Raw genomic sequence first — 21,274 nt, 5'->3', positions numbered from 1 at the left:
AGCAAACTTGCCGGACTAATTTCATCTTGACCAAAACTGGACCGGAGCTCGGCTCACAGGACGCTGTCGGGGGTAAGTCATGGTCAATGCACCACACTGCTTATGGGGAAGCTAGAGATTCATGTCTAAAATCCTGAACTATCCCTTTAAGTATCTTCTAGGCATCACAAAAGTATGTTCTTGTAAACGGCTCCCCCTGGTGGAAACGTTCTCCTGACTTGGCTTTAGGGTTCTTGGGGCGTATTACAGAAACTTCCTAACCGCTAATATGATCTCAACTAAAATGACCATGGTAACTAAAGTAAAGAAATTCCTAAACTCATACATATAATCTCATTAAGATCAACAGTCTATATGTCATTTCATCAATGTTTAATATGTCAACAGTGATTAGTAAAAAAGAAGAAATGAGCCAAACTTGGTGTGAAGATTGGTATAGATTGGTGTGTTTACAGTACATTTATATTATTTTACATTAGAGCAAATCAAACATTGCAAAAAAACAGAACTGGCAGCTGACAATAAACTTGCCATTCCAAACCTTAGTCGTCAAGCTTTGTTCAGACACATCTAAAAAAAATTTTTTTACAAAAATAAAAATAAAACAAGTTTCTTTAGTCTGAACAGCAAATAAAGCCAATGAAATCAGGTGTTAACAAAGCTATATCTATTGTTGTTTTCTCCATCAGATCAGATTTCGAGCAGTTTTTAAATCATCATCTGGAATGTGGCACATTTTCGTGTGAATTATATGACATTCATTAGTGGTGAATAGAAACCTATACTACTTTTGTAATTAGCAGGGCAGATTTCATAACCTGAAAAATGTTTCAACAGTAAGTCCTAAAGATTGAAATTTAAAACCAAATCAGTTGTGTGTACAAAGCCCAAAAAGCTCCTAATGGCACACACAATAAAACATTGTAAATATATACATTAAATATATGTCAGGTTTAGAGATGAGTCAGACAGAAATTAAATAATAAAATAAGAAATTAAATAATAAAATAAACCGTAGTTTTATTTGGAACAGAAGCACAGAACCATCAGATGTTGTAATGAGTTGATAAATGAACTTAGCTGGAGAAATAACAGAATGTCTTTTGCAGATGGAGGTAGACCAGGCTGGTGAACGGAGGATGAAGGAGATCAGCGGTGATGGCAGATGGTAAACAGGAACACAGACTGAAGATGAGTATCACAGGTAAGTCTTGGGAGTGAGTCTTGCATATCTTGGTATAGACGAGACCAGACAGTGAACTGAAGGTGAAGTGGTGTTATAAGGATACTGATGATGATGAGGTGCAGGTGAGGTGAATCAGTAATCAGGGGAGGGTGAACGAGTGGGCGGAGTGTGCAGATCTGGTGAAACCCTGACAATATATCACACATACACATTAAATTCAGAACATTTTTTTGTGTATAAACACACAAATACACACAAAATTCACACATACACATAAAATTGTTAGTACGGCAGTACTATCTTTTTTAAAAGTGCAAAAACATTTTCCCACATTTTGTGTCCCCCCCACTTCTCAAACCAAAGTTACACCCTTGCTACTGTGTAATACATAGTTCCCACATGACGTCACAACATACGGGCATTTGCCGACCCGGCGCCATTTCTGAGGGCAGAACACAACATTCTTACAATGCAGAACATGAGAAGAAGAAGCTGAAACGGAAATTTTGTGATTAAAAAGTGAAAATGGTCATCTCCTGCTGGGTCAATGGATGTTCCAATCGTGCCGGAGGTTCAGTTAAATTTAGTTTTTTAGCATTTGCCGACCCGGCGCCATTTCTGTGGGCAGAACAATAGTAGAAGAAGCTGAAGCGAGTTAATTTCGTGATAAAAAGTGAAAATGGTGATCTCCTGCTGGGTCAATGGATGTTTAAATCGTGCCGGAGGTTCAGTTAAATTTGGATTTTACAGTATACCCGTCATTAGACTTCATGAATGTGAGAAGACTAAGCTTTTGTCAGAACAACGACGGAGGTTATGGCTGGCGAGGATAAACAGGAAAGAAACTCCCTCAAAACACGCAAGAATTTGTTGTTTTTTATTGCGAGTGTACACAAATAGAAGTTAATACTTTGCAGTTTGAATTATGTCCTGTATGAACAAAATGACGAGATATTAAAAACATACAAAAACAACATTGTTTCCACTGTTCGATCGCGCCCGCGACTCTCTCACTCTCTCACACACACACACACACATTCCAGCACGGCAATCTCAGATTATGTCCCTAAAGAATTACATTACATTACATTAATTAATTTGCACGCGAGTTTTATTTATTTTCATACCGTGTATATTCATATTCATGCACATATTTCCAGGCTCGGAATTGCTCACATGTATTAAAACTCCTAGCCAATACCAGATAATGGTACACATGATAATACTGTATCTGAGGCAAAGCTGCATAATCAGTGCTCAGTGCTTCCTTTGTTAGCGCATACGGATCCACACCATTTATGACTGAAATTTTCGCATTGTACCTCTCTCTGTCTTGTGTTAATAGAGTCTCTTTATAATCTCTGTCACTTTGTCTCTTCATGATTTTCGTAACATTATAAATGGAAAGAAATATTCGAAATGTGCTTGTAAAACTCATAGACAGTATGGTAAAACATTGTAAACACAGCAGCTTTTGCCCTCAAAGATGGCGTCTCCGGGGAGGTCACGTGACATTAATTGGCCTGTGGGAACTATGTATTGTAGCCTATGCTATTCACCAACTAAACATATCCTATTCAATGTGTTCACAGTCTCTTTCACGGCCATCATTTGTAGTAGCCTATTCACAAACTGTTTGCTCAAGCATAGCGTTTTCTCTGAGTTCACTGTGTAGCCTTCTCCCTCAACCATATAGTTCAATTTTCCATATTTATTGTATGTCATTATGTCAGTATCAGTATTTGCTTTCTACCATGCACAAATAAAAATGTCCCTGAACTTTTGCTGTGAAATTGTATTACACAATTACGAAAAACACACACAAAAACTGATTTTGCACAAGTTCATTGAAATGAATTAAAGGAAGTCTCAAAATAATCATCTTTTGGTTATTACCTTTGATGGCCCATCAGGACAATTCATAATCGGTGGATTTGTAGCTTTCGTTGCTTTCTGGTTTCTTATTTTTCCATAAAAAGAAAGTCTTCCTGTGAAAGCCTATGTTTAATGCACACAGACTGTCCAGAAATGCTGGGTTTGAGTTTAATAACGGCCTCAGAGTGAATAAAATTAATATCTGAACACCCTTTAGAAATGGAAAGAAAAACAGAAACATTGCTGATTTTATTTATAATCTATTATAAGATTTTGTTCATTTTTGTGCAATGTGCATTAACACACCTGTGTTGTGTTTAAGAGACAGAAAACCACACTCAGAATAAGTTTGAGATTTGTTTCATGGGTGATGATCAAAATGTAGCCGGTGACCCAGGACAGGCCGAGCATCACTGCCAGAGAGAAACTACTCAAAATCTTCTTCTTTAGAGGAGTTTTCAGTGATCTAAACAGCACCAGTGTTATTGGTTAAATATATTCTCATAAATGCCTTTTGGTTGATAACTGATAGTGCTTTTCTGGTCCCAAAGTAAACATACCTGTTTAAGTTAGGGTTGGTCCTGCAGATGTTGTGAGAGAAGTGCACCAGTATTGCCATGCTTGAGAGCAGCATGAGCATTAATGGGAGCAAGAATCCCCAAAACATGGGTTTCCACATACTGAACTTCTGTTTGTGGTCCAGTGAAGCCAGCCAGCAACTGCATCAAAGAAAAGTGACAACTGAACTACTAAAATCCAGAGAGAACAATGTAAAAACACAGAATTAAAGAATTTTTTTTTTTTTTTACATTTAACGGGTTGGTTCACCCAAAAATGAAAATTCTGTCATTTACTCAACCTCATATCGTTCCAAACCCATAAGACTTTAGTTCATCTTCGAAACACAAATTATGCTATTTTACTGAAATCTGTGAGCTTTCTGTTCCTCCGTTGACAGTAATGCTCTACCACTTTTACACTTCAAAAAGTTCATAAAGAGATCATGAAACTAATCCACATGAATTGAGCAGTTCAGTCCAAATTTCCTGAAATGACTCGATCACTTTATAAGATTAACATATTGAATTTAAGATTTAATTCACATATAAACATTCATCAAAGCCCGCATCAGTTATGGTATATGGAAGCCCAAGCATGCTTGCGCACAGCATGTTTGAGCTTCTGCAAGAACCAATGAGGTTCATTCTCGTGTTACACAGCACGTTTGAGCTTCAGCAAGAACCAATGAGGTTCATTCTCGTGTTACACAGCACGTTTGAGCTTCGGCAAGAACCAATGAGGTTCATTCTCGTGTTACACAGCACGTTTGAGCTTCAGCAAGAACCAATGAGGTTCATTCTCGTGTTACACAGCACGTTTGAGCTTCAGGAAGCACCAATGAGGTTCATTCACGCACATAGGGTGAGGTCCGTCGCTGTGTGCAGTTCCTGCATCAACCTGGGTCAGAACTACTCTCGTGCAACTCTTTGAGTGCCTTGGCCTGATACACTAGCAGGAGAGGGCCATGGCGTGCAGGGCAGAGGCAGAGACGCCTGTTCAGCATTGCTGTAAGCCTTGGCCATAATCATGGACGAAAACTTACAGGCCTTGAATGGGAAATGCGCATTACCCCGCCAGATGGCAGCATTTTAAAGCCATAGCTGCATCGCAATGGCACGCTCCACTGGGGGGAGACCCATGTACCCCTTGCCCACCCAACCATCGAGGGTGTGGAGGAAAGGCACTGGAGTGGGAAGCTGCTGTTCAGCATGCCCCACCCCAAGATACCAGTCATCCAGTCTTGAGCGTTTGGGACACAGTGGAGGATTTCACTCGAGCCTGACGCTCTCAGCGACGCAAGCAAGGATGCTTGAGTTTCTGTTTATGTTCGCTGAACAATGTTCATATGTGAATAAAAGCCTAAATTCAATCTGTTCATCATATATAGTGATTAAATTTGGACTAAACTGCTCAAAGTGTCAAAGTGGTTGTTGCGTAGACTGTCAATGGAGGGACATAAATATCTTAGATTTCATTAAAATTATCTTTGTGTTTTGAAGATGAACGAAAGTCTTACGGGTTTGGTACGATGTGAGGGTGAGTAAATGATGACAGAATTTTCCTTTTTGGGTGAACTATCCTAAGGGCTGGTTTCGCAGGCAGGGCTTAGATTGAGCCAGGGTTACTGTAGGTCTTAAATTAGGGCATTGAAGTAGCTTTTTATAACATGCACAGCTCAAACATGCATTTTAGTCTGGGACTAGGCGTAAGCCTTGTTTGTGAGTCTGGGCATAAAAGTAATAAAGTTGAGTTTTAAAAAAATGGAAATATTTGATACTTACAACTCTTCTTGTCGATAACCTAAAGGATCTTTCACACTGTAGGTGGAACCCAATGAGATACCAACAATAACAGCAGGTAGAACTAAACAGAAAAAGATTTATTGGCATTTAATGACATTATATATTATTGGATATATTATTTCATATTTAGGGTTTAGTCTTATGTTTGATTTTGCAGTTAATACCCAGGATGCAGGGGTGGGTGAAATAAGAAAAAACGATTTACCAATATTCATAAAAATGTTGGTTGATAACAATATACACAAGTATACACCTACCCTTCTTTCTTTCGTTTTTGGAAAAGTGATTAAAAATGCTGAAAAACGTTTTAATTAAAATACAGTCATGTACACTGCAGTAAAGCTACTTGATCAATATAACTAAACAATCATTTGAAATAGTTTTATAATATCTTCTCACCGAGTAAGTAGTGTTTTTTTTTTTTTCCAATACAAGCAAGACTTCTTATTTGTATTTAGTTTAAGCAAGATGAGTGATTTCTGAAGCCTCTTCAACTTTGTAATCTTCAAAAACATACTGAAAACATTTTGGTGATTATATATAGGCCTATGTTAATACTTGACATGCTCGAAACGCATGGTTACTCTAGATAATGATTAAAGGAGTAGTTCACTTTAAAAGGAAAATTACCCCATGATTTATTCACCCTCAAGCCATTCTAGGTGTATATGACTTTCTTCTTACAGACGAATACATTTGGAGTTACAGTTTTTCTCAGTTGCTAAAACACAATTTCTGAAACCTTGCTCCATTTTCTGAAAACATTAAACACAAAAGCTCATCTTCAAGCACTATTTACAAAACCTCTGACTCCTCTTACAAAATGAAACTTTCGCCTCAAAACAGTTTTACCGGTGTTCAAAATCAAACACTGCTCTCAAATCATAAAGTGATCAAAATGATATACACTATCAAGCAGTCAGTAAACAATACACCAAAAAATAGAAAACACATTGTTCAAAACATATAGTTCTCAGGGAGAAGTACATTTTTAATCTCGAAACAAATTTCATATTTTTCCATCATTGTCTTTTGATGAACGAAAACATGTTCTATCATAGTAGCTCAAAATTGATCAGAAATTACTACTCTGCTTTGCTCTTTGCAATTTTTAACTCCTTGTACCCCTATTTTTACAGTACTGTACCCTGCATCTCACAAACTTGTCCTTTGTCTCTGTGATACTGTAATTCTTGTTCTTTGTTGATATGAACCTGCAACATGTCAAAATCTATTGAGCAGTCAGTACTGTAAACAAATGGTACTGTTAACAATGTTCAGGGCCATACAATTTGTTCATTGTACAGTATACAGCCTACAATGCACTGTACTACAGTATACAATACTAAAAGGGACAAAAATCAAAGGAGTAAACGTGATCAGTGTGCTTCTTGTCTTTGGGCTGGGTCAGGCCAGGCCAGAGCACTTCGTCGACATCACAAGCAATATTGTCCCTCCTCCTTTCTTGCCCTCCTCCCCCTCTTCCTCTTTCTTGCCCTCCTCATCCTCATCTTCCTCTTTCTTGCCCTCCTCCTCCTCCACCTCAGATACGCACTCGTCCTCATCCTCTCACATTGTTTCTTCTATCCATTCTCAGACTTTCTCCTTCCCACCTTCAACAACCTGTGAACTGGCTTATATTGGTTGTGTCACATCTTTTGAAACAGGTTAAATCAATTTTGAGTGGTTGTGTTCAATCAATGACATGTGTTCTTTATTTTTATTTGATTGTTGCCACTTGTGTTTACCAGTATGGATGGCATGTGCATTAGAGTGCAGAATGTGTTTTGAGAATGACAATGTGTTTAGAATTTTGCTGAAGATCTGTAAATTTTGTTTTACCATGTGAAATGGTTTAAGGTATTGACAACAGACTGCACAATTAGCTAAATGAGTTCAGGCAACTGAGAACTTTGTTCAGCCAATGGGTTTTAGTGTTTTAGCAATTGAGAAAAACTGTAATAAAAACCCTGACGCTTCCCAGCTTTATAATGGCAGTGAATTGCAACCATGTGTTTGAAGCTCAGAAAAAGTGCATCCATCCATCATAAAAGTGCTCCACATGGCTCTGGGGGGGTTATAAAGGCCTTCTGAAGCAAAGTGATGACTTTGTGTAAGAAAAATATTCATATTTAACACGTTACAAAGTAAAATTCTAGCTTCCAGCCAAACACAGTCTAATTGCATCTAAAGCGCAACTTACGCAACTTACGACGACGGAAGTAGCATGGCGTAGCGTAAATATCAGCAATATGTCGCACTACTCCCATAAGTTGCGCTTTAGACTTAAGTCGAATCCGTATGTTTGTTTGGCTAGAAGCTTTTTTTGAGCTTCAAACTGATGGTTGCAATCCACTGCCATTATAAAGCTCGGAAGCGTCAGAGTGTTTATTAATATAACTCCGATTGTATTCTGAAAGAAGAAAATCATATACACCTAGGATGGCTTGAAGGTGAGTAAATCATGGGGTAACTTTCATTTTAAAGTGAACAGTCCCTTTAATAATAACTGAGGTACTTCCCTCACCGTTATCACTTCTTCATGCTGGTAAGAAAACGTCACAGTGAGAGGGTCAATTCCACACAATCATACACTACTTTAGATGATTAACGTTCAACAAACCTTAAAGGGATAGTTCACCCTAAAATTACGAAAAAAGTCTTAATTTACTCACCCTGGTGTTGTTCGTATGCCACATGCCCTTCTTTCTTCTTTGGACCATAAGGGGAGAATAAAAATAAATAAAAAAATAAAAAAAAATCTGCTTGCACTCTTCCATATAATGGCAGTGAACAGCGACCAGCATCTAGCTTTTAAAAAAATATCCAAAAGTATCACAGAATGATCCCATGCAACACTTGTCTTATATTCCATGTGTACTGGGGGTATATAAATAAACAAACCAAACAAAAGTTTTATGTATTTTTTTATGAAAATCCTGACCTTGGAGTTAGTGTTATAGTCTTCTCTGCACGGCTGCGCAATGTGTGCATTCTATTAGTGCCGCAGTTCACTCCGTCTTGCCCAGAAAAAGCACACAAGTTGTGAGAAATCAAGATTAATAAAAACGCAACATGAAAAGTATCTGTGTGCTATTTTAACCGAGTTAAATATCTCTGGGAAGTCTCAAACTCACACGTCGCCCAGTAGTGTACAGAAGACCAACGGCTAAGGTCAGGATTTTTCTGCAAGTTTCTGGTTGTTGTTTTTTTTCCAAACCCTATAGTATACTCCCAGAACACTTGGAATATATGGCATGAGTCTTTGTTTTTGCATATTTTTTAAAAAGCTTGATGCTGGTTGCTATTCACTGCTATTGTATGGACGAGCACGAGCAGGACATTTTGTTTTTAATTCTCCTTTTGTGGTCACAAAAAGAATGAAGGGCATATGGCATTGGAACAACACCAGGTTGAGTAAATGATGAGAAATTTTGAGTAAATGATTGAGGAAAACTCAACAGAAAGCAAAGCTTTCTTGACATTTAAAAAAAATATATATTTATTTTGCCGTGGCACTAATGATTCAGCAGCAGAAAAGTGGCACAGGTAACACTGGCATAACCGCACTAAAAATGTCAATATTTATACCAGTTGATGCATTTACGCATATATAGTTTTAACCCATGCTGAAAACCAAGACGTTAGTCACAAACTACACAATACATTAGTGTTTTGTTCAATGTCCCCTACCCCATCCAATAGCCAGGGAAACCTTTGGAAACCATGGAGGTGTTCCAGACACTCCATTTTTGAAGAGGAGGAACACATTAATGCCGTACAGAGTGTTCCAAGTGAACGTGGCCAACAGGAAGTACTGAAGCAGAGCTGTAAATGCTGTACAGGGACCCTCGTCTGGGTACTTGTGATGGTCTGACTCAGGAACTATGTTCTGATCAGACAACTTTGCCACACTCAGATGTTGGACAGGGTTGTTTATGCCGAAGATGAAGAGAAGGTAGAAAACCATCATGCTCATGCAAATGTTCACAACTAGCAAAGTAGGATTGCCTCCTCTTGACTTCCTGTGGCAAAGTGAATGAATATAAGTTATAAAAGTTGCACCACTCAAATAGCTGTGGCTATGCTTAACAGTGTAAACTATAAGCCTTTACCTGGTTATGATTTGGTACCCAGCTGTGACAGACAGACCCAGTACAGACAGAGCACAGCCGGTGATGCTGATCCAATGCAAGGCTTCAGAATACTGATAGTTGATATCAAATGTCTGCAGAAAATTACACTAAAATTCAAGTTCCAATGGACTTTAATTCACAACATCATAGACTTTACACTCTTAAAAATAAAGGTTCTTTATTGGCATCTTTGGTTTGTTTGCATTCCATGGAACATTTCCATTGCACAGAAGGTTTATAGTGGAGAAAGGTTCTTCTGATTATTAAAAATGTTCTTTACACTAAGAAAAAAATGGTTATTTTAAGAATTGTTCAGTTAAGGTTATTTGGTGAAGCAAATATGTATCTTCTATGGCATTGCTCTGAAAACCACCTTTATTTTTTAGAGTGTACTGACCCATTTAAGTCAAATATGTAATATCAATGATATTTACATCCTTTTACAAATATATTTTACCATCAGAATGGCAAAGTTTGCCTTTTCAAATATTTTCGGTTGACAGCTGCATACTGCATGACCTGAGGGGTTCATTGTTTTGGTGCAGCCTTCTGGGCTCCAGTCATTTTTAGTGTAACTCCAAAACACACATGCAAAGTCGTTGAGGGAAAGTGTGGAATCGACCTGAAAGTTCAACAATGTATTAATTCATGAACACCATACCTGTGCCGACCTCTGTCAATGTCACACTAAGGAGAAAAAAAATGGTTTAGAACTATATACTGAAAGGTTCTTTCGGGGAACCAAATCTCCCTTTTGGAACCTTTATTTTTAAGAGTGAAAGGCCTGAGAAAATGTGTTTTTTCTCATTTCATTATTAATGTGCCCAGAAGGAAGTGTGATGTTGGACTAGCTGCTCACCGATGGTGTGAATGCAAACTCAATGTCGACAAATCCAAGATTTTCTTGAAGGTTAGCAGATATTACTCTTCTCTTGGTATCCAGAGAAGGTTGAAAGCTTTTTGACTGAAAGAACTGATCGCTATCATAGAGGACAAACCCAACATCTTTATTAAAATCTACAGAAAGAGTGAAAAAAGTTACTATAGTTAAAATATCACTTTCAAACGATAATTTCATGTGGAATAATCACAAAATACAACAAGGGGGAAAGTAGACCTTCACTGAAATTGACTTTCATTTGAAGGTCAATGTTATCTTTGGAAATCTCAGCCTGTGTCGTATCCAGTTTTATTTTGTCAGGTAAAAAAGTATCACTTTTCCCTGAAGAAATGAAGAGAAACATGACTGTTAGGAGCACTCTAACATTCCAAACCCTTACAAAAAAAAAAAAGTATAATTCAATTTTATTCAGTATAAGTAAAGTTCAAGTATATTTTTACTTTATGTATAAGTATAATAATATCAATATACTAGGAGTATACTTGTAAGTGTACAATTTTAATACTACTTGGGACTAAATTGGCCCACTTTTTTAGTGCAGAAAAGTATATTTTTAATTGCAACAGTACTAAACTTTGAGTACACAACTAGTTTACAACTACATTTTTCGTTTGTGCTGCAATTATACTACAAATGAACTTGTAGATACTGATAGTTCCCTCTCTGACGTCGCACTACAGATACTAGGGGTCACTCTTGGGAGCCCCAAACACCTGATGTATTCAGAAAAGGTCAATGAAAATGGCATGTGGAACCAGAGCAAACATCAGCGGTCTCTCTCAGCGTTTGCAGAGATAAATGCAGGGAGTTCACATCAGTGGTGTTCTGAAAGAGGCAATTTCCTTAATAAAAGAGTGAATTCCTCTAAAAGAGCTGCACGGCAGATCACCTCTTTTAAAAAGATACCATTCCGTCCGTGTCCTTCTGGGTGCAGACAATTTCTCTCTCTCTCGGACGGCCACGAGTGATGTTTTCACTGTATGGGCCACGCTCATGATGCAGGGTTCGTATGGGTGCTTGATATCCTTGAAAATGTTTGAATTTTGATGTTGTGTTTTCAAGGTTTGAAAAGTGCTTAAATTTTGGATAAAATCCTTGAAATTGTAACTGTTTCTTTTACAACAAATACCTATCTGACTGAATAGTTCATTTATTAAATGGAGAAATAAAATGTAGCCCTTCAGATACAGAGTGATTTGCTGGCCAGAGCAAAAGTAGGTGGAGTTTTCATTTTGATTTCCGCGCTTGTTTGGATGCCCTGTTTTTATTGGCCATGCGGGTAATCATCACAGAGTGCGGCGGCAAAAGTTTAACTATTTTTAACTTTGACTGCGGCGTGCGCGCAAGCTTGCCAATGCTGCGCTCCGCTTTGGTCGACGCAGCAACAAAACGTCCTCGCGCGGCACAAGCCATTGAAATAAATGGATTTCATAACGCAGCGCATTCCGTATCTATTCTGAAAGGGCCATTAGTGACTGAGAGTACTTGGTGTGATAATGTAATGTTAGTAATGCATGTCCGTTATGGCACGTTCGTTTGTGGAATATGCAGTGAACATTGCCAAAGTTACAGCACAGTAACTACATTAACTACCCGCAACTTAAAACCTGCAAACGTTAACCCAGTGCATAACAACAATCGTTGATTGCTGAACAGAAATCGTGTCAGATGGAGTGTCGTACAAGTAGCCTACTGTAAGGTTGAGGATGGCCTTATGCAATATTTACACTGTGCTATTCCAGTAGATAAATGTATATGCCTTGGCAATGAAATAATTATTTATTTATTTTCAATTAATATAGGTTTGTAACGCGGTTTGTTGTTATGGGAAGGAGGAGGCGGGAACCGGCGAACATTCATGCACATTTTAATTATACAAATAAAACAAATACAAAACAAAAGTAAAAGACAGCAGCCCCTCACGAACGACTGCTGTCACAATAAAACAAAACAAAACAAAACACAACACAAGTTCAGGCCTGTCCTCTCTCGCTCTTCATTGTCGTCGCTCCTCCTTTATGCTTCCGCTCCTCCGTGAGAGATACGAGACCGGTGTGTCGCGCAGGTGTCGCTCATTGGTAATCACGCCACCGGCCTCGTGCCGCTCTCTCACGGCCCTCGGCCTCGTCCTGCTCGCCACAAGGCTATTTATCAGGCAGGTGCCTGTGCACTGTCAGAGTCTTCTGGGTTAAAATGGAATTACAGGTTGTTGCCGCACTGTCTCAGATTTTGTTCAAACCTTGTCTATATCAAGAATGTGTCCCAAAACCAAGGCCTGTAAAATATTTCTGTTCAAATCCTGTGTCTTCATATTTTCAGCCCTTGAAATTACTTCAGTTTTATAGTCTGAAAATCACATTATCTGGGAAGCAATATTTGGACATTAATATAATGAAAAGTATTATTCATAGGCATCATTTACTTAGACAGTGATACATTTTGAAAAATAAAATTTGTGATTTGCTTAAATATCTGATCTTTCTGCTATTACGAAACACAATTTTGGCTGTTCATAGCATTATCTCTTTTAATGTGATAAAAACACTAAATAATAATTTTAACTATATATTGGTATGTAATTTACGGTGGTGTAAGGTTCTGAATTTTTTTTTAAAAATGGACCTTGAAAGTGCTTGAAAAGTGCTTGAATTTGACCTTGGAAAAGGGGTACGAACCCTGATGATGAAATGGCGTTCATGGATAGGTCATACACTCACTACGAGAGCATGCCCATGGGAACGTTGCGGTCGCAAACTCTTGTACTTCAAGAGGCATAGAGTCTCCTCAGCTGCTTTCTCTCCTGGTTCTTCTACCTCTGGGTACGAGGCTTTGGCGGCAGGTGCTCAGGACGATCTGGAGGTTACAATGGGAGAGCTTCTCCCGGGATAATCCGGGCCCCCTGTTCCTCAGCACACTCTTGTCCCCCGGTCGAGTTTCTGGATGAGTTAGGCTGTTCGTCCACGGGTGAGCTTAATTTCTTAATCTGGGCTCATGAGGAAGATGAGTTATCAATCACAGCATCAGAGGGCGGCCTTATGCCATCTGAGTTGAATGAATCGTCTGAACTTCCATCTTCGGGTGTCATAGCTCAGTCTGTGGCTGACATCGAGTTGGCAGCCATGACTTCCTGGGCCTCTGCAAGCATCAGACTTGGAGCAGGCCTCACTCCCATGGGAGGGGGTGGGACATTTACATGGTCAGAAAAATAGCAATTTTCTCTTTCCCTGGGTCACACACACACACACACACGGTGTTCATGGCCCTTGTTTTTTTTACGATGGCCAGACATCGAATACTCGCACCTGAACCTTGGTGAATACGAACAGAACACTTGGCCTCCCCACAATTTGTTGCAAGAGAGAAAGGTAAGTGTGAGAGAATCAACGAGGCGCAGCCCCCTCGACAGCGGATTCTGTGAGCAAAGTAGGTGTTTTTACACACCATTCACCACGAGTGCCAAGGGATGCAAAACCTCCCGACGTGGCAACCACTGCTCCCCCTCTCAACCCGCCTCACATGAAATGCGGTTCCATTGGTATCGCTAGTACAGAGTCTGGACGCATTGGCTAGCGCTTTCCAGCCCGTCATGCTGGCTCATCAGAACAGTCCGGCTCGGCTGTTCTTTTCTTCAGGCGCCCACACAGATTCAATGGCGTTCTTTCTACCTCTGTACGAGGCGAGAATGCTGCTGTCATTCGGGTGGAGATCGCTGTCCTCTTAGCGAAGGACATGATAGAGTTTGTCCCACCAGCCGAGAAGAAGGGTTTTACAGTCCTTACTTCATCGAACCCAAGAAAGGGGGTGGGTTGAGACCAATCTTAGATCTGCGAGTTCTGAATCGGGCCCTGTACAAGCTCCCATTGATGATGCTCACACAAAAACACATGCTCTCATGTTTCAGACTCCAAGATCAGACTCCAACCCTTTCGGGTTGTCCCTGTCTCCTTGCGTCTTCACGAAAGTCGCAGAGGCTGCCCCTGCACCGTTAAGGTAAGTGGGTATTCGCAAACTCAACTCCCTCCATGGTATCTAATACTAGCCCACTCGTGAGAGTTGTTGTTTGCGCACAGGGACTAGATCCTCAAGCACCTACCCGACTGGGACTTCGGGTCAACTGGGAAAAGAGCAAGCTCTCCCTGGTGCAGAGAATCTCTTTTCTCTGTGTGAAGTTGGACTCAATCCCCATGACAGGACGTCTTTCACAAAACCTGTTCAAGCTCAAAACAGCGGTACCACTGAAATATTTTCAGAGGCTCCTGGGGCAAATGGCATCCTTGGCAGCAGTCATAAGAGACTTCTTATGAAAACATAAACATTTCTAAAATATTCAACATTTTGTACCAGCAGTGTACATAAATAAAAACACTGCATCATGACTCTTCCTCTTTTGCTGCATTCACACCAGGTCAAGTCGACAACATGTGACGTTCTACTCAGAGCTGTTCATGTCCTTAGATTTGTAATTATGCATCTCTATGGTAACACTATTAATGGCAAAATCTGCAGTGGCCTGGTGGTACAAGTTGGACCCTTGCACTACCCTTTACCCTAGAACTGCAATTGCGAGTTCTACAAGGTCATGAACGCTTTTTACAAGTCGTAATCTTGTTATTTTGACATGCCGTGAATGCACCTTTTTTCTTGAGAGTTCTGTTGTATATTAACCCTCTGGTGTCTGGGCTGTTTTTGGGGCCCTTGAGAAGTTCTGACATGCCCTGACATTTGTGCTTTTTTCAGTTGCTTATAAACCAGAGCATGTGAGCGAAGCGGAGCGGTGTGACGCTCAGCTCAATATTCCGCTCTATGCGCGTGCGCTCCACTCAGTCGCTCGCGTCCCAAGCGAACGCTCCACTGATGAATCGCTCACGCTCACCGGTAAAACAAATCCCGCTCAGATCCCGCTCAGAAATAAAATGTCTCTGTAGGCTACTTGCTTTCTGTTTGTACTTTGTAATGAATATCTGGAATAAATGTATAAATTACAGTAGCTAGGATTGTAAATAGAAGATATTTCGGGGTGATTCTGAATAAAAGTCTGTTCTTTTTATTCATTTAAATGCATTAAATTAACTTAATTAAAAAACATGTCTAGCCCTTTGGCAAACTTGCCTATTAAATGCAATAACTGAAAAGGTATATTTGATTTTCGTTATTTTATTTCCGTGAACATAACTGCAGTTGCAAAACAGGCATATTAAAATGCGCGCGCGCACACACAAGCACGCACGCACGCTCGCACACACACACACACAAACAAGATGAAATGCATGTAGAACTTCACAAAACACATCTGGACTATCATGCTCATAAAAGCACGCACAGGTGAAATGCACTTAACAACATCTTATCAAAGCACACCTAGATGATTTACTGGCAATGGCATTAGTAAAAGAAACGCGCGTTCTAAAGTTTAAATAGACCAAAACTGCGGGTAACTGCGGTCTATTTAAAAACGTCTCAATCTTTACATCACTTTAGAATTTACTTTTAGAAACATTAGCTTGGACAAAGTATTAGGTTTCAGGCTCGTGCGGTGTGCCCGGGACAGTAATCCAGCGGCGGAAAACACGCGCTCAGCACTGGAAGAACCACTGGGGATGCTGAAGATTTTGCGGGCGACCCTGGCTAGTCGAGGGAGTGATCCAGCATTGGTTTTCCAAAATCCTAGGACGTCTTCATGTGGACCTTTTCTCATTGAGCCCAGGTACTCCTCCATCTCACCTCTGGCACTGTCAGCTACACTCGAGTTGCTCTCATATGAGCCGAAAATGCGGGCCTTCTTGGGAGCGCTTCTAGCCTCCACTGTGTCCACCGCAGTCTCCACACCACTGCATTCTGCCTCTTTTACCAACATTTCACGAATCTCTACGAGTTGATTGCTCACTGTACCATCTCTAATGATCCATTCAGTTTTAAAACGTGGATCCAATACAGCCGCCAACACAAGGTGCTTGTCAGAGTAAAATCTGTTAAAACGAGTAGAGACATTATCTGACAGTGTCTCCACAAATGCACGAATGTTGACGGAGCGGTTGTCAGGGACACTGGACAAAAGCTGTTTGATTTCCATTACAGCTGGAAGAATCATGCCAAGGTTTCCGAGCTCTTTTTGCATAGCAGTTGTAAGCTCTGCCAGAGGCAACAGCACCTCAGTCAGGGCTTGGAGATGAAGTACGTCATTCATGGTCAGCTTACTGTGCTCGGGAATTTTCAGCTTGTTTTGGAATTGCGGGTCTCTTTCAAATATTTTTAGTACTGATTCGATCATGCGCAGCTGACTGCTCCACCTGGTGACACATGCTGGGGTGGGACGCACACCTAGTTTATCAGCCTCCTCAGTGTTTAAGGTGCTTTTTCTAATACTCTTTACAAGTTTTGCCGTTGTGTGATCATTTTGTCTACATCAGCATGACCGTTTATTGCATCCTTTATGGCGAGTTGCAGTAAATGGATGGGGCATTGCATATGCAGATTAGATTCAGTAATGTATGTGGCGCTCATGTTTTCTATGATCTGCGCAAAATCTGGCTGGAATGGTGAAAGTGGACCTTCCTCTGTGCCACTGCCATCTTCCTCAAGGACCTCTTCCTCGCCCTCCTCTTCAGTTGAACTTTCATCAAACCCTGGGAGGTCGAAAGCCTTTACCATGTTACTTGCGCTGTCAGTCACCACCCTGACAACTCGCCGTTGTAAATTCCAGTGTTGCAAGACACTTTCATATTTATGAAAAATATTCTCAGCGGTGTGGTGTCCTTTAAGATGTTCACAGGACAGCAGCACAGTGTGACTGTTAAACATTTCATCAATGAAACTTGCCACAACACCCAGAAAGCTGTGTCCTCTTCTGTTTGTCCAAATGTCTAAAGTAAGCGCAAAGCCATCTCCTAACTGCAACAGCTCTCTAAGTCTGCCTTCCATCTCGCTAAGAGCATTCGGCATCAGAGTGTCACGTACTGTACTGTAGCACGGTGTGGTATAGCCGGGCTGGGCAACGCTGACAAAATTACGCATACCCTCACGTTCACCTTTTGTGAGAGGTTCATAATCCACGTAAACCATCTGAAAAAATGCGTCATCTAATTCTTTCTTTCGTGCATTAGACACAGAGAACTGTGGAGTCTGGGCCTGGGGACGCAGGAGAGGAAAAAAATTATTTATCTCCCTTTGATTGGTAGCAGTTTTTTCTGTAAAAACAAATTTGCGTACATTATAATAGCGTACAGTAAATTTTCTGTTGCCTACATCTAAATTATAGGCCTACCTAATTATTCGGGTCAGTTTTCTTTTAAATTAAAATTTAACAAGTGGTTCAATAACTTCTGTCTAATTTCAACTTAAAAATAGGCTACATCAACTACAGTTATGTAGGCTAATTCATATTGTGTGTTGGCTATAGGTTATTTTTAGTTGCACTGATATGATGATTGCATAACGAATTAACAATTCGTTCCAACCTGACGTCAGCATGTTATCACGACCGCCAAAGAGAATGAGCACAGGATCCAAAGTGCAGCAAGAGAGGTGTTTATTATAAAAAGGGTAATCCAAAAAGCGAAATCCAAAAACAGGCAAAGGTCAGAATCCAGGTAGGCAAATAACAAAAACAAGAAACAGACAAGGCAGGGAAAAACTCAGGCAACAGACGCGGTGTGACGTTAAACGTTGATCCACAAAGAACACAAGACAAACAGGGCTTATATACATGAATGACAAGGGGATAACAAGAGACAGCTGGTGATTACAAAATACAGACACCTGGGTGCAATTCACAGACAGAATTGTGGGAGATGAAGTTCCTAGTGCAAGACACCGTGGGGGTAAGGAGGACATCTAGTGGGTACCCGGGGAAACACAACCAGACACTGTGACATAACCCCCCCTCTACGGAGTGGCTCCCAGACACTCCAAGACGGAACACAGAACAAAACAAGAGATCAGGAGGGAGGTGGCACGGTGGAGGATCCAGGGGAGGGACGGGGGGCCAGGTCCATGCAGGGGAACAAACACGGGGGAACTCGGATAAGACAGGGGCCAGGGAAACATGGACAATAGGATGGGGAAACAGGGGAAAACCAAAAGCTTCTCAGGTGGCCGGGGCCAAGCGAACAATCCATCGGGTGGTCGGGGCAAAGGGAACAGTACATCGGGTGGTCGGGGCAAAGCGAACAGTCCATCGGGCGGCCAGGGTGGAAGGACTGGAATCCGCTCTGGCTCTGGATCGGCTGGGCAGGCGACTGGCTCCGGCTCTGGATTAGCCGGACAGGTCTCAGGAACAGCCTCCTCCACAGCAGCAGCAGCGGCCTCAGGGACAGCTTCCTCCTCCTCCGCAGCGGAGGCTTCAGGGACAGCTTCCTCCTCCGCAGCAACAGCGGCCTCAGGGACAGCTTCCTCCTCCACCGCAGCAGCGGCCTCAGGGACAGCCCAGAGTAGGGCAGGGGAAATGGACAGTTCGGGAGGCCAGGGCAGGCCACAGAGTTCGGGCGGCCAGGGCGGAGACTTTCCCTCGGGCGACCAGGGCGGAGACTTTCCCTCGGGCACTGGAACTGGCACCACCGGCTCGGGCACTGGAACTCGCACCACCGGCTCGGGCACTGGAACTGGCTCGGGCACTGGAACTGGCACCACCGGCTCGGGCACTGGAACTGGCACCACCGGCTCGGGCACTGGAACTGGCACCACCGGCTCGGGCTCAGGAACTGGCACCACCGGCTCGGGCACTGGAACTGGCACCACCGGCTCAGGCACTGGAACTGGCACCGGAACTGGCACCACCAGCTCAGGCACTGGAACTGGCACCACCGGCTCAGGCCCTGGAACTGGCACCACCGGCTCGGGCACTGGAACTGGCTTGGGCACTGGAACTGGCACCACCGGCTCAGGCACTGGAACTGGCTCGGGCACTGGAACTGGCACCACCGGCTCAGGCACTGGAACAGACACCACCGGTTCAAGTGTGTGCGTAGCCCACACACACCACATGGCTGTGGTCATAATGACCAGTGTCGCAGTCACTGAGGGCTCAGGAACAGACACCACCGACTCAGAAACAGACACAGAAACAGACACAAGCACAGGCACAGACTCAGGAACAGACACTGGCTCCGGCTCAGGAACCGGAACAGACACAGACACCGGCTCCGGCTCAGGAACAGACACCGGCTCCGGCTCAGGAACAGACACCGGCTCCGGCTCAAGAACGGACACTGGCTCCGGCTCAGGAACGGACACTGGCTCCGGACTGACAGCTGGCTGTACAGGCACAGTCTCCGGAGTGACAGCGGGCTGTACGGGCACAATCTCAGACCCGTGGTCGAGGCCGAGAGGTTTCCTCCTCCTCCGCCGTCTCTGATGGCGAGTGGACGGCTCTGGACTGGGTGGAGCCCGCGGCGGGGGAACCTCTGGATCGACGTGCGGCCAGAACGGGTAATGGGACGGGATCTCCTCCCGCCCACCTCCTCTGCGACCTCCGCGGGTATCGCAAAATTTTACCTGGCGGGTCCCCACGAAGGAATGTTCACGGAGGGAAACGTTAACCGACCTGGTTTGCCCGGTGTTCTTGCGCTGTGGCTCAGGGGAGTTGACCACCATTCTCTCCTCCGTAATCTGAGCCCACAGTGCAAAGCATTCGAAAATGTTCATTCTGGGTTCTGATGCTGATGGTCCTCCTTGTTCCCCTCTGGCAGCGGGGAAATTGCGGCGGGCGCTCATACTGCTTGGATCCTAGGTGGTGGATCAATCTGTCACGACCGCCAAAGAGAATGAGCACAGGATCCAAAGTGCAGCAAGAGAGGTGTTTATTATAAAAAGGGTAATCCAAAAAGCGAAATCCAAAAACAGGCAAAGGTCAGAATCCAGGTAGGCAAATAACAAAAACAAGAAACAGACAAGGCAGGGAAAAACTCAGGCAACAGACGCGGTGTGACGTTAAACGTTGATCCACAAAGAACACAAGACAAACAGGGCTTATATACATGAATGACAAGGGGATAACAAGAGACAGCTGGTGATTACAAAATACAGACACCTGGGTGCAATTCACAGACAGAATTGTGGGAGATGAAGTTCCTAGTGCAAGACACCGTGGGGGTAAGGAGGACATCTAGTGGGTACCCGGGGAAACACAACCAGACACTGTGACACATGTTTTAATAATTAATTTCCTCATTTTATTTAAATCGTACAAAATTAACAATATAATATTTCGATCCATGGTTTAGTAAATCGTCACCACGTTGTAATAATTTGTTTCCTTGTTTTAATAAAACGAGAGTAGGCTAGCCTACGAATTAGTTCAGCATGGCCACGATTTACTAAACCAGGGAACGATTTAAGAATTTGTGGAAACGAATTTAATTCGTGGCCACCCTAAATGAGAGAACGAATTCTTAATTCATGGGAAGTTGGTAACGAAATGTTAATTTGTATATTACAATATATTTTTGTCTGCATGTCATGAGAGGGGCTCAGTACAACAGCCTACCTTACCCATTTATCTATTAATTTATTTTCGAATGGTATAGGCTATAGCTCACCTTTTGCTGCACTACCATGTTTGCGTAGCACATCCTCGTGCTTTCTGGCAATGTGACGCTTTAGATTCCAATATGAATCTTTGCTTACTCTCACAGTCTCTCCACACTCCCTTTCAATTTCTTCTCCCTGCTCGTTCTTAACTTTGATTTTTACGGTGCATTTATGCATAAGGCTCGCAACTTCCTTAAAACAATATTTGAACTCCATAACCAACCCACTATTGCTTTAGCTAATTCACCGATTCTCGAACTAGCAAATCACAATAGGGCATTCTGGGTTG

At 42.1% G+C, this 21,274-nt stretch overlaps 1 protein-coding gene across 1 annotated transcript; it reads right to left on the bottom strand.

The window, feature by feature from the left end:
• Positions 1–1,318: 1,318 nt before the first annotated feature.
• On the bottom strand, positions 1,319–14,049 carry LOC311085154 (adhesion G-protein coupled receptor G7-like; the record flags this gene model as incomplete). The annotated part of the gene is made up of 11 exons (XM_084117586.1): positions 1,319–1,373; positions 3,202–3,272; positions 3,368–3,527; positions 3,622–3,780; positions 5,404–5,485; positions 9,118–9,449; positions 9,540–9,652; positions 10,018–10,182; positions 10,420–10,577; positions 10,678–10,782; positions 14,010–14,049. 11 exons carry the CDS (start codon positions 14,047–14,049, stop codon positions 1,319–1,321), a joined length of 1,440 nt encoding a protein of 479 aa, XP_083973712.1.
• Between the last annotated feature and the right edge of the window lie 7,225 nt (positions 14,050–21,274).

This window comes from Abramis brama (genome assembly GCF_963993115.1).
Source record: "Abramis brama genome assembly, chromosome: 6".
NCBI lineage: Eukaryota > Metazoa > Chordata > Actinopteri > Cypriniformes > Leuciscidae > Abramis > Abramis brama.
The sequence above is the reverse complement of the archived record's forward strand: the minus strand, read 5'-3'. Positions and strand labels throughout refer to the sequence as shown.